This window comes from Silurus meridionalis, chromosome 14, assembly GCF_014805685.1.
Source record: "Silurus meridionalis isolate SWU-2019-XX chromosome 14, ASM1480568v1, whole genome shotgun sequence".
NCBI classification, from domain to species: domain Eukaryota; kingdom Metazoa; phylum Chordata; class Actinopteri; order Siluriformes; family Siluridae; genus Silurus; species Silurus meridionalis.
This window is the reverse complement of record NC_060897.1, coordinates 19076965-19095210: the sequence shown is the minus strand read 5'-3', so window position 1 is coordinate 19095210 and position 18246 is coordinate 19076965. Positions and strand designations below refer to the sequence as shown.

Here is an 18246-nt window from a genome sequence, read left to right as displayed (position 1 = left end):
ATTCCGAACGAACTCCATAATTACTATAGTGAGTTTGAAGCCATTTTGCAGATAAGCTTATTCTGATATAGGGGGTGGAATCTGGGTTGAGGCAGTCTGTAAATTCTTACAGCCCTCTACAAGAGTTCTCTGCCAGAATGGTGACTTGAATTCTTAACAAAAGAAAGCTGTTTATTTGAAGCCTATGCTCAAAGTGTGGCCACTGAGTAAATTGGTTTCAGTCTCAGCCCGTTTTTCTTCTTCTTTCCTTTCCTTTCAGATTGTATATTTTTATTTTTTGTTGAAATATTTCTAATTAAACTCTTGTGGCACTAATGTACTTCTGTGGGAAACATCTAAAAAATTGAAAAGATTTTATTTTGGATACTGAAGTTTAGATTATTATTATCCAGATATATTTCTACACCAATCAATGAAAGCATTGAATACAGATCATAAAAACTAAAAGTGTGTGTAGTTCAATTATTATGGCTCTGGCTCGGTAAGGATACCTTGTACTCCGAGTTCTTCGCTCTTGTTTTGTTCGATTTTATTTGCATTCCCTGCAGTCCTCGATTCCACTCCTTTGTCCATTAAACACCTCATTAAAATCCCACTGTCATTATTAAAGTGCCTTAGCAGCACTGTTTGGAATACCTCATTCGGATTTCGTCCGTGTTGGGAGGTGTGTTATTTTCTGAATCTGTCCAACCGTCTAACCGATGCCAGGCTACTGTTTCCCATTTTTTAATGCCACTCAGCTGACAGCCACCGTCACCGGAGACCTCATCGGGGGCGAGACAGATCGGCCTTTAATGCGAAAAGAAGACTATATAATGCAAGGCTCTGAGGTTAATAAAACCGACCAAATGTTTTGCTGTGTTTTATCTTTTACTTCCCATTTTAAAACTTTCATCATCTTTTATATCTCGGCATGTATTTATGTATTTCGACAATATGGTTGTTTGATAGTGTAAATGTAAATGTATAAAGACAATAAACCGAAAGCAGATAGCGGTAAAAGTATATGGTGCGAAACAAACAAAGATGGAAGTACATATGAATAAACATTAAAACATAGACTACATAAACTAGACTTCCTGCTACAACACGTCCTTCCTTGCAACCACTGAAGTGTAGCTTTGGCAGTATGCTTGCTTTTGGATTTTCTTCTTAAAATGCCTTTCATTTTGGCTCCATCCATATTGTCACTAGCCCTGATCTATTTTTCAGGAAATGCTGATAAAAAGCGTCCTCATATCATGATGCTACCACCCCACCAGCCTTTACTATTGGGAAGGTCGTTCAAAGCATGGTGTCGATTGTTAAGTGTTGAGTATTTGCTCCCAGTACCCTCTTTGGCTGCAGTTCTTTTAGTTCTCTATGCTCTTTGCACATCTGGATCCCGATACTCTTTTGACCTTGGACCCTTAATTGCTCAGTTGTATAAATGAAAGTCACTCTGGATGAAGGGGTTTGCTAAATGCAATATAATTGTAAATGTCTTATTAACTAACTCACTAAGCTTATAGAAAAAATAACATTTTAATAAAAATGTTTTATCTTTGGTCCCTAAGGAGTGTCTCTCAGTGCATTGCCGATGTATCTGGGCGAGATTTCTCCGCGACAGTACCGTGGCTCCATCGGCCAGTTTAACGCCGTCTTCATCTGTCTCGGAGTTTTCACCGGACAGCTGTTCGGCCTTCCTGAGATTTTCGGCCAGGTGAGTGTGTGCAGCCGATTTGCACTTTTCCAGGATGTCTTTTCCCTGTCTATACCAACACCTTGTCTCACTCTTGCGCAAGTGTGGCGGTATTGTTCTTGCCGTGAATACATTAGAAGGTCGCAGGAAGCTTTTGCAAGCCTTTTGAAGAGAGATTGCTGACTCAGGAAAGAGGAAATAGAAGGCAGGTGACAGGTTTAAAAAAAAGGACTGCTTTTCAGGACTTTTTCAGCTCAAGCATGTAATCGCACACCTACTCACTCACTCATACACATACACACACACTTTTGTTCAGCTCTCTCTCTCGGCTCTCGGCTCTCCCCCTTTTATCCTTTCCATCGTTCAATAAACCTGAAAACACTCGTTAATGAAACTATGCACAGGTGTGCGACCCTTACAACTCGATCCGCCCCCTATTCACAAACCTCAGCTTGATCACGCTCCCACTTCCATACATTTATATACCAAGCTTTGCATCTATGAATGTTGTGCTTTGAGTCAGTGCAGTTGTCAATATTATATATGGATTTATTTCTGCTAGTATACATACCAGCACACTTTTTATTAGACTCTTATACTTTAACCATTTATACTCACATTGTTTTTAAGTTCCTGTTGCCACTTAAATTATAGCAGCTGTGAATAGTCATTACTTTATCAATCGTTTTTTTTGTTATATATATTTTCTTCTCAGCAAAATTACATCCAGTGTCACTCTGAACAAGATCGACTGCCAAATGCCGTCAAATGCAGGTTGAAAGAGTAATAAAATGTTCTACTCAAGTAAAAGTAGATACTTCAAAGAAATTTTGCTTAAGGACAAGTTGAGTCTACTCAAGTAAAGATAAAAAGTAGCTCAATTAAAATTTACAGAGTTACTTTTTTTGAAATAACAGGGGGATTCTTGTGTAGATCAAAAAGGCCAAAGGGGATAAAAATCTAGTAGCAAATTGAAGTGAAATACCAAAAAAATAAATTAAAAAACAACAACAACAAAAAACACTAATGTGAGTTCTGCTCTTTCGCAGCAAAAAAGAAAATCTTGTGTTATAATGTACTTTATGAAAATGAAAGAAATCACAAATGCAGATTTCGAGGGTGATTTATATTCCCCTTGCATTGTATTTATTTACTCAGTAAGGGATATGATTTCAAATGTCGTTAAGTACAAAATTTAACAAAACATACTTATGTAACAGTCAAATTACAGATTATAAAAACTATTTTTAAAAAGCAGACGTGCACAAAAAAAAATTCAATTACAGTAACGTGAATAAATGTAATTCATTACTTTCCACCTCTGAATAAATGTACTATATGATGACAAACCACTAAATATAATTTCCAGGCATTGTTACAGATTTTCAAGCACAAAAACATTGTAAACATGTATTTTTTTTAAAAAGAGTTCCAAAATAAGAAAATTGAAAGTTGGAAATGTCGGTTGAACAAAGGTAGTTAATTGAAGTCTTCGAATGGAAAGTTCTAGTTACATGTGATTCCTTTGAACGAGTTTGAGACTTGCTATCTTTTTGCCCCGTGGTATTATATAATACACACAAACAAAGCATACTTAACCCAAACTCTGTTCTGAAGACTCTCCCATGGTGGAAAACAAAGTTTAAGCTTTATGTTTTACTCCGTATAAGTGCTGACAGTGCAAAACTTCAACAGCTAGACTTAAAAAGGAAAAAGAAAAAAACTGACAGCATTCTTTTATTGTGTGTTTCATTTTAAATAGTGAATATTTTGCAGTTATTCCTGAAACATATGCTTTAAACAGAGGGTTTACACAGCTCATATATCAGAGCATATTCTTTTAATACACAAATGAATTGGACGCCAGTCCATGGACTTTTCACCAGTAATGCGCAATAGGTCTCAGTGATTAGTCAGGTATAGGGTTCACTTGCTTTTGAATGACAGTTGCAATAAAGTGTGCCGTCAAACTATAATGACTACAAGAACTCCATAATGATTTCCACTACTGTATTTAAAAAATGGCGTTCTTTCACAGAATCCACTTTGAGACTCATGGCTTTAATGTCCGCTGATCAGCCATTCCATCAAAACCGATGGACATTAATTATCTCATTAAAGTGGCACTTGTCAAAGTGGGATATATTAGGCATCAATGTAAGCGGTTAGTTTTTTATGCAGATTCATGCATTGGACCAAATTGTGCTGGCTTGCCAATTAGGTCAGAAGGAGTGAAGTGTTCCTGGTATGCATTGGTCAGAATTTTCTAATGGTGGTCCACAACTAGTAAAGGTGAAAGTTACACACTGAGCTATCGCTTATCTGGTGACAGGTTCATGGGCAGCAGGATGCACTCTGAGGAGAAGGCAAGCTGGCAGGGGTAATGGGATGCTCTGAGCAATGTTCTGCTGGGAAATCATGGGTCTTCAAGAAGATGTAACCATGACACGTACAAAAATGCTACATGGCAACGGTATTCCATAGTGGCAGAGCAGTGAACTCTTTCAGCAATGCTCCCTGTATTATCACACTGCAAAAATGGTTCAAGAATAATTTGAGGAACATGTTGATTCGGTTTTCTAATTCACCAGGCTGGACAAACAATTCCTATCAACTGAGTTGCTTCACTTTGCAACTAACAGGAATTAAAGGATATGCTGCTAATGGCTTGGGGTTCACACCCTTATAGTTCTTCTGGAGTATTGTGCTGTTATGAGACAATATTAGAGGTGGTTTTCCTTTTTTATGGTCTGAAGTATTGGTAGAATGATTTTTTCCCTGAAAAACGCACCCCAAGCCCCTCACATTACATCAATGTTCTTGTCCCAGTCTGTTTTAATAATTGCTTCTTATTGAGTTTCTATGGCCTGTTCCATGGTGATGTACTAGTAGGGATCATATTATTATTATTATTATTATTATTATTATTATTATTATTATTATTATTATCTACAATTCACTTCATGTTCTTCCTGTTTTCTAATGAATTTCACACATGCACATTATTCATTTATGTAATACTTGGTGTAGATTAATGTTACTTTATTGTAAAAGTACTTTTTTTCAGAAGTATGTGTATCTATTTATAACAACAAAAAAAACTCTTCATAACCCCTGACTTTTATTTTTGCTCTCTATATCTGTCTATAGATCCCCCTGTTTTTGTCAGAATCATCCATCAGACATCAAAGAACTGTGAAATAAATTATAGGCAATATTACAATATTAACATCCTCAGAGAGGAATAGAAGCTCTTGTTAGCATGCTTCTCTCCCATCTATTTTTTGAGACCTCCACACACACACAGACACAGACACACACTCTCGCGCACACAGTCCTGCATTATGAGTGTGCGTAAAGGAGCGCTCCGCATTACTAAACACTTCATAAACACACTCTGCAGGAGATAATCGAATGTAATCTCATTCCACAAGAGTGTGTATGTCCGTTCACTCAGATCCCATTTTCCAGTTCACACACGCACACATAAACATACACAAACACACACACACACACACACACACACACACACACAGACACACAAGGGATTACTCTCGGCATTATGCATTATCAGATTAATTAACATTGGCATTGTTTTCTGACAAATACTCCCTAAATGAGACAGGAGGGATGAGACAGAGAGTGAGACAGTGAGAGTGAGAGTGAGAAAGACTCAGGAAGGACAGACAGGGAGACATTATTATTCACGTGTTCTGTATTATCTGTATAATTCGTCTTGTACATGACTGGTTGGACTTTGTATTAAAGGTGTGTTAGTTGGGAGTAATTGTGTGACTTTATGTATATTTCAGAAGGACAGATGGAACTTCCTGTTTGCCTTTATCGCAGTTCCTGCCGTTCTGCAGTTGTGCGTTTTGCCATTTTTGCCAGAGAGTCCACGCTTCCTGCTGATGGAGCGCAGAGATGAAGCGCGAGCTGAAAAGGGTAAATTAGCATCATTTACGTCATCTTTCTCGTTACCAGCACCATCGATATCAGCATTATCTATATCTATATAATACCTATCACCATTGTTAATACTGTTATACCTATCACTATCATAAACACTGGTACATTTATTTCCAGTATCATTACTGTTATAACCATGTCTATCGTCATCATTGTTATACCCATCACCCTCATTTTTACGGTTATACACATCACCCTCATTATTACTGTTATACTCATCACTATCATTATTACTGTTATACTCATCACCCTCATTATAACTGTTATAGACATCACTATCATTATTACTGTTATACTCATCACCCTCATTATTACTGTTATACTCATTACTATCATTATTACTGTTATACTCATCACTATCATTATTACTGTTATACACATCACTGTCATTATTACTGTTATACACATCACTGTCATTATTACTGTTATACACATCACTGTCATTATTACTGTTATACTCATCACTATCATTATTACTGTTATACTCATCACTATCATTATTACTGTTATACATCACCCTCATTATTACTGTTATACTCATCACCCTCATTATTACTGTTAACTCATTATTACTGTTATACTCATCACCCTCATTATTACTGTTATACTCATCACCCTCATTATTACTGTTATACTCATCACTATCATTATTACTGTTATACACATCACTATCATTATTACTGTTATACATCACTATCATTATTACTGTTATACTCATCACTATCATTATTACTGTTATACACATCACTATCATTATTACTGTTATACACATCACTATCATTATTACTGTTATACTCATCACTATCATTATTACTGTTATACACATCACTATCATTATTACTGTTATACATCACTATCATTATTACTGTTATACTCATCACCATCATTATTACTGTTATACACATCACCCTCATTATTACTGTTATACTCATCACCCTCATTATTACTGTTATACTCATCACCCTCATTATTACTGTTATACACATCACTATCATTATTACTGTTATACACATCACCCTCATTATTACTGTTATACTCATCACTATCATTATTACTGTTATACTCATCACCCTCATTATTACTGTTATACTCATCACCCTCATTATTACTGTTATACACATCACCCTCATTATTACTGTTATACCCATCACCCTCATTATTACTGTTATACCCATCACCCTCATTATTACTGTTATACACATCACCCTAATTATTACTGTTATACCCATCACCCTCATTATTACTGTTATACTCATCACCTTCATTATTACTGTTATACTCATCACTATCATTATTACTGTTATACTCATCACCCTCATTATTACTGTTATACTCATCACCCTCATTATTACTGTTATACATCACCCTCATTATTACTGTTATACCCATCACCCTCATTATTACTGTTATACCATCACCCTCATTATTACTGTTATACACATCACCCTAATTATTACTGTTATACCCATCACCCTCATTATTACTGTTATACTCATCACCTTCATTATTACTGTTATACCCATCACCCTCATTATTACTGTTATACTCATCACCCTCATTATTACTGTTATACCCATCACCCTCATTATTACTGTTATACCCATCACCCTCATTATTACTGTTATACCCATCACCCTCATTATTACTGTTATACCCATCACCCTCATTATTACTGTTATACCCATCACCCTCATTATTACTGTTATACCCATCACCCTCATTATTACTGTTATACTCATCACCCTCATTATTACTGTTATACCCATCACCCTCATTATTACTGTTATACTCATCACCCTCATTATTACTGTTATACCCATCACCCTCATTATTACTGTTATACTCATCACCCTCATTATTACTGTTATACTTATCACCCTCATTATTACTGTTATACCCATCACAATTGTCATCACTGTTACACACATCACCATCATTATTACTGTTATACATCACCCTCATTATTACTGTTATACACATCACCCTCATTATTACTGTTATACTCATCACCCTCATTATTACTGTTATACCCATCACAATTGTCATCACTGTTACACACATCACCATCATTATTACTGTTATACCAATCACCCTCATTATTACTGTTATACTTATCACTCATTATTACTGGTATACTCATCACTATCATTATTACTGTTATACTCATCACCCTCATTATTACTGTTATACACATCACTCATTATTACTGTTATACTCATCACCCTCATTATTACTGTTATACACATCACTATCATTATTACTGTTATACTTATCACCCTCATTATTACTGTTATACCCATCACCCTCATTATTACTGTTATACTCATCACTATCATTATTACTGTTATACTCATCACCCTCATTATTACTGTTATACTCATCACCCTCATTATTACTGTTATACACATCACCCTCATTATTACTGTTATACTCATCACCCTCATTATTACTGTTATACTCATCACCCTCATTATTACTGTTATACTTATCACCCTCATTATTACTGTTATACACATCACTATCATTATTACTGTTATACTCATCACCCTCATTATTACTGTTATACTCATCACCCTCATTATTACTGTTATACACATCACCCTCATTATTACTGTTATACTCATCACCCTCATTATTACTGTTATACTCATCACCCTCATTATTACTGGTATACTCATCACCCTCATTATTACTGTTACACACATCACCATCATTATTACTCTTATACACATCACCCTCATTATTACTGTTATACACATCACTATCATTATTACTGTTATACCCATCACCCTCATTATTACTGTTATACCATCACCCTCATTATTACTGTTATACACATCACCCTCATTATTACTGTTACACATCACCATCATTATTACTGTTATACATCACCCTCATTATTACTGTTATACACATCACTATCATTATTACTGTTATACCCATCACCCTCATTATTACTGTTATACCCATCACCCTCATTATTACTGTTATACACATCACCCTCATTATTACTGTTATACACATCACCATCATTATTACTGTTATACACATCACCCTCATTATTACTGTTATACACATCACTCATTATTACTGTTATACCCATCACCCTCATTATTACTGTTATACCCATCATCCTCATTATAACTGTTATAGACATCACTATCATTATTACTGTTATACTCATCACCCTCATTATTACTGTTATACTCATCACCCTCATTATTACTGTTATACTTATCACCCTCATTATTACTGTTATACTCATCACTATCATTATTACTGTTATACTCATCACCCTCATTATTACTGTTATACTCATCACCCTCATTATTACTGTTATACTCATCACCCTCATTATTACTGTTATACACATCACCACATTATTACTGTTATACTCATCACCCTCATTATTACTGTTATACTCATCACCCTCATTATTACTGTTATACACATCACAATTGTCATCACTGTTACACACATCACCATCATTATTACTGTTATACACACCACCCTCATTATTACTGTTATACACATCACCCTCATTATTACTGTTATATTCATCACCCTCATTATTACTGTTATACACATCACCCTCATTATTACTGTTATACCCATCAACATTAATTATTACTGTTATACTCTTTTTTTCTCCTCCTACACAGGATCATGTATCTGGTTCATTCCTTGTGGCTCGGATGACCATTTCCACAGCGTTTTACATTTTCTTTTTAGTCTCTTTGAAGCTTGCATGCAAACACACACAAAGGTCATATATTAAACCCTGAGCTTTGGTCATGTTCCAATTCAAAGATCTCCGAAGTTCAGTGGATGATTACACAACAGCTTGTTAAAGAAAAGTTCAAGCTGCATTTCTGCTTTTATTTTCTGAAATCAGAAAAGTTCATGTCAAAAAGAAAACAGTTCAGGAGTACTGGGGGTTCTGTGATAGGCATTTGATGTTCTCCCTTGTTTCACATTACTCCTTTTGTTTTGTTTTTTCTGACAGACTTTTTCCACAGCATTCTCACAAAGCCTGTGTGTTTAGTGCTTTGGGTTAAAACAAGTTGTTTCCTAAAGGTTAAACCTCTGTAGAATAGACCCAAATGACAGAATGAGGTTAGAACCCTGGTCTCATTATCTTTCATCATTAAGCAATAGAGAAGCATCACTAAAGGTGATCCTTTGCTGTTCAAGGTCTGGATAAAAGTGCAGATGTTTAAGACTTAGCCAAAATACTGTCTCCTCAGGAGTGTGTATTTTAAGACTTGGACAAAGATACAGCTCTGTAAGAAAGTCTGGGACTTTGCCAAAAAATAATATCTGCAGTATGTGTTTGAGACTTGGCCAGACTCCATATTCCTTGATAATACATTTGAGACTTGGCAGAAGGTCCAGCCCCTCAGGAGTATATGTTTAAGACTTGGCTGGAGTTTTGGCTTCCTAATGAGTGCGTATGTTCCATTTTGTAAATGTGCGTTCACGACATGAGGTGCGTGTGTGCGATACACTGATGGGTTTGACACTCGGAGAAGGTCCAACTCTTTTCACAAATGTGTGATGATTGATGGAACAGCTTCTTAAGAGATCCTCAAAGAACTGGGGTTTACTTTTTTCCGATTGGGGTCAAGGAGAGAGCACTTTTAGCTCCCTAAAGAGTGTAGGTTTGAGACTTGAAAAAGGGTCCAGCTCAGTTAGGAGTGCTTGTTATTTATTTATTAGTTTATTTTTGAGCCTTTGTCAGGAGGCTGTGTTTAGACTTGCCTGATGGTACACTTTCCTCAGTAGCACATGGATAAGACTTGGTTAAAGGTCCAGCTAACTGAGGATTGTTAGATTGAGATCAGGACCCTGGGCCCTTTTTTTTTTACTTTTTCCCATTATTAGAGTGCGAAGTGAACTTTCAGACAGGCTTGAAAACAAAATCAATTGTGTTGACCATTTTGGTTTTACACTTGTTTTAATGGTTGTTCTTTTACCGCTCTGGTGCTCTCAGCTGTGAAGAGCACTGCATTGTACAAACAATGTTTTTGTGAGTCAGCCTGAGGTAAATAAGGAACAGCGGGTGGGGTAAACTTGATAGGCTGATAAACCCTTGCAGCCTTGGACCAAACTGGGGATAAAATACAAAATTAAGTGAATTATTTATGTGTAAAAAAAAAAACGATCCGCACCTGTATTTTTGTGTGATAATAGAAGTTCAGTGCAGTATGACTGACAGCCTTGGAAATGCTAGTGTTTTAAATAAAAAATAAAAAATTACTATAATAATTATTATGCGTACACACCTTCATGTGTTAATGTGTAACATGGAGCTGTGAATTTAGAACGCGCTTGTTTGTACGTGTAGTGTCTTAAAATACACTGTGAGCATTAATATGAATGTGTATGAGTACACAAGGGCCCTAGGGCACCTAGGCAGGTCAAGACCACAAGATAAGGTCATTAAACATCCAGTGCATCTCCATGCCCTAGTTCTTCAGTTCTCTCTTCCGATTCCTATGACAGCTACTTTTGTTCAACTCACATTTTCACGTGGGTTTTACAGTAGCATAGAGTTCTGAAAAGCAACCAAGAGTCTGTGAAGGTACAGAGTTTGGAAGATCCAATAAGATAAACCTACTTTTGCATGGGCAAAGCTGCTCTTCGAAGGAGGAGCATGCAAAGCTTTTCCGTCGGAACCCCCTTTTAATAGGGGTGTTGGCATACATGAGTCAGAGAAACAAATGTCATCATTGCACATCACCTTGAGAAGATCATCCTCACAGTAAAGCACGGTGGTGGTAGCCTTGGGGTTATTTTTCATCAGGACAGACAAACTGGTCACGTTGAATAAATATGTCGTTTGGATGAACACAATGGAGCAGTAAAAGTCAACCTAGAGGGGATTGTGTTTTTGAACTTCAGTCTAGGGGCGAATCTGTCGTGAGATATGGAAAATTGATATTGGCAATAGGTCTTCTATCAGACTGACAGAAGTTGGAGTGTTTTGTCAAGACGAATAAGCCAGAATCCCATTGGGGGGATGTTGTGTAAACATCAGCCAATAAACCAAACTTGGAAAGATGCAATGACATCTGTGGGAGGCTGCAAGGAATCCAGTTTTTCAATCAGTTATTTCTGATTAAAAAAAAGGCTGACAACCTGAGGCGATGAAACCCTGGAGTCAGTGTAAAAGAAGAACTGAGTAAAGTCCAAAAGGGGTCCCGTTGGTCGTTCATGCCGAAGGCAATGGGGGCATCTTTGCCAGACGAAATAGCAAATTGTTAGTGTATTTGGTGTCTTTAAATTAAAATATTAACGTAAAAATGTCCTGAAATTAGTGTAATCACAGTCTTGGATAGTAGTTTTGTTTGTTAAAATAATAAGACATATCATTCTGTGTTTACTTTCTGGGCATAACAAAAACACAAACATGTGAGCTTGTAAAGCGACTGTGTGTTCCAATTTTTTTCTTGAATAATCGCCCAAGAACTTTTATTTTTCTCCCTAACTGTAATACTTTCATGCAATTTATCGATTGCCGGTCCTACATATTATGCCCAGCCAAATCTGACACTCGCCCACACTTTCACTCCTTGCCTGCGATTTAATACAGTGAATCGCCTCATTATGCATGTAATATGCCAGCTCTAGTCAAGGACACTGCTGCTGACTGCTTTAATTAAGCATCACTGCCAGTCTTTATTTTTCCTCTCTAGTTTGCTGTTATGTTGTTCACCAAAAATATGTCTGACCGTCTGGAGGACATGACCGCCATGATAACATGTAGCAATGTTCAGATCATATCTCCCCACACACATTATGGTTTCATGCATAGGCACAAAGTAATCATTGTCTTAAAACAATAAAATGCAAAAAAAGTAGAATGCTCTGGATCAAGTGCTATTTTTGTAAGCTTCTGAATAATAAAAATTGAAGCTAAATTTATTGTTTTTTTCTAAAGGGATTAAAGGCAAGTGCTTGTGTTTTTAAAGGTGCAGCTCTATATGCTCTTGATCTTATCACCATTTACCGCTATAAGAAACCAAAAGGAAATTCAGTCATTCCCAGAATAAATGCCTCTTATACATTTTTTTATGGCAGCAAACATTTAGCATATATGTTATCTCCAAACAGTTTTGAAACTGTTACTGTTCCACTACTTTCAAACCCAGTTTCTGGGTTTGCCCAGAACCCAGTTTCTGGGAAACCATTCTTTGGTAACTAGACCAGCAAGCATAGAAACTAGAAAAATGGCTCAGGGCCTCTGACTATTAACATCCGCAAGATTTTGCAAAGAAACTTTAATATCACAGAGACCACCTGCTCGTCACCTGGTTGATCTATCATTCTCAACCTTCTGTCCCTTCTCGTGCCCCTGGTCACTGGTAACATCTGTTACCTATTGCTTCTCATTACCCTACATAGAATTGTCCCCTGGGTTGGTCCTTGGTTTTTGTGCAGCCTTCGTTTACAAGATTTGCTGCAATTACGCCCACCCATCATTGACTCAACCAGAACCTAAAGGGATGTACACACAAAAGAATTATAAATTGTATTTTTTTGTAAGAAGGAAATCGTGTCATGGCAGGAGCTGGAGAAAAGCAGCAATACATTGCTGTAGGGTCCTGGTACTGGAACATTTTATTGTGAAAACCCGGTCTTCTATATTTTGACATTTGCGTCTACTATAATATATGCCAAACAGGCCTACTATTAAATCACTGTCCATGGTGCTGAAATTTGTAAGCTATTTGGTAAAATGTAGAACAAAGTGATAAAAAAAGGATCTTATACATAGATCTTATACATGCTGTGTATATACACGGTGTTTGCCTACTGTTGATGTCAGCAACAGTAGGAAACACCCAACATCCATTACAAAATTATGGACATTGTATTTGTAGTTGAACTTAGTCCACTATTCTAATACCCACCACTCTATTGAGAAGGCTTTTTATTTGATTTTGGAGCATGGTTGTGGGGATAATTGCTCATTCTGCTTTATGAGTTTTAGTGGAATCAGGCACTGGGATTGAATTCAGAGCTCAGGCCATTTAAATTCCTTCACATCAAACTTGTGAATCCATGATCTCATGGAACTGACATTGGGAACAGTTCCATTGTTATTGTCCATTGTTGAACCAATCTGACAATTTACATTTTTATATTATATTATATTTGTTAATTCATATAAAAACACATAGAAATATAATATTTTATTTGCTCTCATAAAACAGTTTGTTGTTTGTTGCCTGTGACCAGATTATTAATAATATTATGATAATAAGAGTCTAGAAGTGTATAAACTCTTCTTTTGTGCATACCGTATGCATTCTAAGGTCAGGTTCTGCAATGAATGAAACACTAGTCTGGCAATGCTGAAATTGTATTTTTTATTACTTTGTCTCATACATCAGCCTCCAATTCACACCAGCGGTTTTGATATGGCGCGGTGTGCGTCACACGCAGCAGTTATGCCCAGCCTCTATTCTATCAAGGGTTTCAATTTACAGCAGCGATGCTGGAACCGAGGAACACACAAGCACCTGCTAGCGTCATTGACGTAGGAATAAAACACTCTGTAGTGATTGATAGGATTCATGCAGTCATTATTTGTATATAACATGAACTCCAGTTAGTTTGAGTGTGTAGCTGTATGAGTCCGTTGCTAGGCAGGTATAAGGACTTGATTGCCTTTAGCTTTTAAAAAAGTAAACACAAAAATAAACACAAAAACTGATTGAGTCCAATCACAAAATGAATAAATAAGTATTGGGACATCTGACTGTTCCAGCCATTTGTGGTTCTTATTCCACAAAGTTGGAGGCACATAATTGTATGTGATAGAATTAAATTCTCCCTTCACTTGTACTGGGAACCCAAACCTTTTCTAGCACACAAAACCAGCTCCATGAATCAGAATCAGAAATTAGAATCAGGCAAAGAGCACTTTACAGTACAATCATTCCCCGATTTATTGCGGTTCGAATCTCGTGGCCCCACTTTTTCGCGATTTTCAATTTGGTCAATAACTATTTTGTTTCGGGAATGGTCCCGATTTATTGCGAAAAATCTAAACCTATAGTGAATTGTTTTTATGGAGTTTTATGTTGAAATAATATCATTTATTAATAAAAAAATATAATTATTAATTATAAAACAAAGTAAAAGTATACTAATTAGTAAAAAATTCTGTACAATGTATCATATATTAATATTACATTTTTTTATTATATTTTTTTATTTACTGGTTGTAGTGTCCGCTGACGTTAAAAAAAGGGTGGAGTTCAAGATACACTGCATTCTTGATTTTCATTGTCTGAAAAGAATGCAGTGATGTGAATCTTTAGCTCCGCCCCCTTTTTGACGTCATAGGAAACTATGCATAGGCTACGCTACAGTACTGTACTGTACAGTACTCACTATAAATGTGATATTTTTACAAATTTACACAAAATTCATCTCACTATATTCTTGCAAATGTTTTCTGGGTGTTTATGTCTTTTTTAATATATATTTGCACATTTTTTTTCCTTTGTTGCTGTAGCATAACAATTTCCCCACTGTGGGACGAATAAAGGTATATCTTATCTTAAAAAGTGTGGGAGGATGATTTATGGTTTAAACAATTTTTAAAAAGCATTTTTGGGGTGGCGTCCATTTATTGCAGTAATTCGTTTTTTCGCGGCTGGTTTTGGCACGGAACAACTTCGATAAATGGGGGGGCGACTGTACTAGGAATTTGTCTTGGTGTCAACTGCAAATATATACAAACTATATTAAATGAAATAAATACTGTCTACAGAAAATGGCTTTGCATGAGAAGTAGTGCAATTTGAAGATATGCTTTTCATGGGTTGGACTGGAAGATCTCCTGGTATAGAGCAGCTTTATCTTTATTGAACCCATTTTGGGATGGTATTATTGTTGAGGCCATTATCAGATGAAAAGTAGCTGTTTTTGTTGTGTGAGCTTTTGGTCCTGATCGACCGCAGTCTCCTGCCAAAGGGGTGTGATTTAAAAAGACTGTGTCCAAGATGAGAAGGGTCAGCTACAATCCTAGCTGCCTGCTTCAGGGTCCTGAAAGTGTACAGGTCCTGTAGAGGACTGCAGCTAATCAAATCTAGTGGAACATCTTTCCAGAAGAATGTTTTTTATAAGTACAAATAGGATGGTCAAAAGGCACATACCGATCTTATGCTCAGGTGTCCACAAACTTGTGGAAAATTGTTCATAGGGTGTATTAAAAAAACCAACCATTCTCTTTTAAAACATGATGCAGAGTAATGAGCATAAGGACCACAAATACTATATTTTGCAACTAAAATTGCAGTAACCTCTAAGACCTTTAGGAAAAGGTTTTGCCTTTCATGGATCTTTCTTCCTATTTCTTTATATCTATTTTCACAACTTTTTTTGACAGTATATTTACCCACCTCTCAGTGTTTGCTCTTGCCTTGTGATTGTCTTATATTAATTATCTTAGCCCAGCCTAGCCTTTTGATTAACCCTTAGCATTTTATGTTCCTCGTAGCCATGTTATCTGTTTATCAACCTACTGCTAGCTAGAATTAAGCACAGACCATTCTTTTTTAGGCAAAAATAAACAACTAAAAATCATTTTTCTTGGTCAAACTGTCCACATTCTAAAGATGCAAGTGCTGACTCTATACAAATATAAATAGAATGTGTATAAAATAAAAAAAGAGATATATCTTCTGAATACAATGTGTGATATTTAATATATGTAAGTTGTACACACAGTGTGCTACCCATAAGCCATTGTGTCTCTCTCTCTGTCTCTAGCATTCCAGGCATTTTTGGGAAAGAAGGATGTGAGTGCTGAATTGGAGGAGGTGTATGGGGAGATTAGAGTGCAGAACACTCAGCAGTCCGTGTCTTTCTTCCGTTTGTTCCGTAATCCTTCCATCCGCTGGCAGCTCATCACTGTCATCACCATCATGAGCAGCTACCAGCTGTGTGGGCTCAATGTCGTGAGTGCACTTTTACACTCACACGCGTACTCACACGTCATTGCTATGTCATAGTGCTGCCTTATCACACTCACACTACCACAAATTCACACTATCATAGTACAACCATGTAACACTACCACACTGTCATAGTACCACATGATCTCAAATCACACTCCCACTGCCAAACTATGGTCCTACCACATGATCACACTGTCACACAAACACACAGACCACACACTGCCATAGTATCATATGAATACACTGCCCACACTTTCACAATAGCATACCACACTGTGATAGAACCAAATGACCATACTCTGATAGTACCACATGACCACATTGTCATAGTACCACATAACCCCACACTGTGTTAGAACCAAATGACCACACTCTGATAGTACTGCATGACTACATTGTCATAGTACCACATAACCCCACGCTTTGATAGAACCACATGATCACACTCTGATAGTACTATATGACCACAGTTGAATAGTATCACATAACCACACTGTGATAGAACCAAATGGCTCTATTGGGTTTAGGTCTGGAGACTGGCTAGGCCACGCCAGAACCTTGATATGCTTCTTACAGAGCCACTCCTTGGTTATCCTGGCTGTGTGCTTCAGGTCATTGTCATGTTGGAAGACCCAGCCTCGACCCATCTTCAATGCTCTAACTGAGGGAAGGAGGTTGTTCCCCAAAATCTCACAATACATGGCCCCGGTCATCCTTTCCTTAATACAGTGCAGTCGCCCTGTCCCATGTGCAGAAAAACACCCCCAAAGCATGATGCTACCACCCTCATGCTTCACAGTAGGGATGGTGTTCTTGGGATGGTACTCATCATTCTTCTTCCTCCAAACACGTTTAGTGGAATTATGACCCAAAAGTTCTATTTTGGTCTCATCTGACCACATGACTTTCTCCCATGACTCCTCTGGATCATCCAAATGGTCATTGGCAAACTTAAGATGTGCCTGGACATGTGCTGGTTTAAGCAGGGGAACCTTCCGTGCTATGCATGATTTCAAACCATGACGTCTTAGTGTATTACCAACAGTAACCTTGGAAACGGTGGTCCCAGCTCTTTTCAGGTCATTGACCAGCTCCTCCCGTGTCGTTCTGGGCTGATTTCTCACCTTCCTTAGGATCACTGAGATCCCACTAGGTGAGATCTTGCATGGAGCCCCAGTCCAAGGGAGATTGACAGTCATGTTTAGCTTTTCTAATGATTGCTTCAACAGTGGACCTTTTTTCACCAAGCTGCTTGGCAATTTCCCCGTAGCCCTTTTCAGCCTTGTGGAGGTGTACAATTTTGTCTTTAGTGTCTTTGGACAGCTCTTTGGTCTTGGCCATGTTAGTAGTTGGATTCTTACTGATTGTATGGGGTGGACAGGTGTCTTTATGCAGCTAACGACCTCAAACAGGTGCATCTAATTTAGGATAATAAATGTAGTGGAGGTGGACATTTTAAAGGCAGACTAACAGGTCTTTGAGGGTCAGAATTCTAGCTGATAGACAGGTGTTCAAATACTTATTTGCAGCTGTATCATACAAATAAATAGTTTAAAAATCATATATTGTGATTTCTGGATTTTTTTTTTAGATTATGTCTCTCACAGTGGACATGCACCT

The 18246-nt window shown here is 37.0% G+C and overlaps 1 protein-coding gene across 4 annotated transcripts in view; it reads left to right on the top strand.

The window, feature by feature from the left end:
* Positions 1 to 18246, top strand: part of slc2a9l2 (solute carrier family 2 member 9, like 2) — a 97401-nt gene that overhangs the window by 34453 nt on the left and 44702 nt on the right. For all 4 annotated transcript variants that reach the window (XM_046865726.1, XM_046865724.1, XM_046865725.1 and 1 more), the window contains exons 6-8: positions 1557 to 1702; positions 5494 to 5626; positions 16439 to 16626. In XM_046865726.1, coding sequence (XP_046721682.1) covers positions 1557 to 1702; positions 5494 to 5626; positions 16439 to 16626 — 467 coding nt within the window. The remainder of the gene's footprint in view (positions 1 to 1556; positions 1703 to 5493; positions 5627 to 16438; positions 16627 to 18246) is intronic.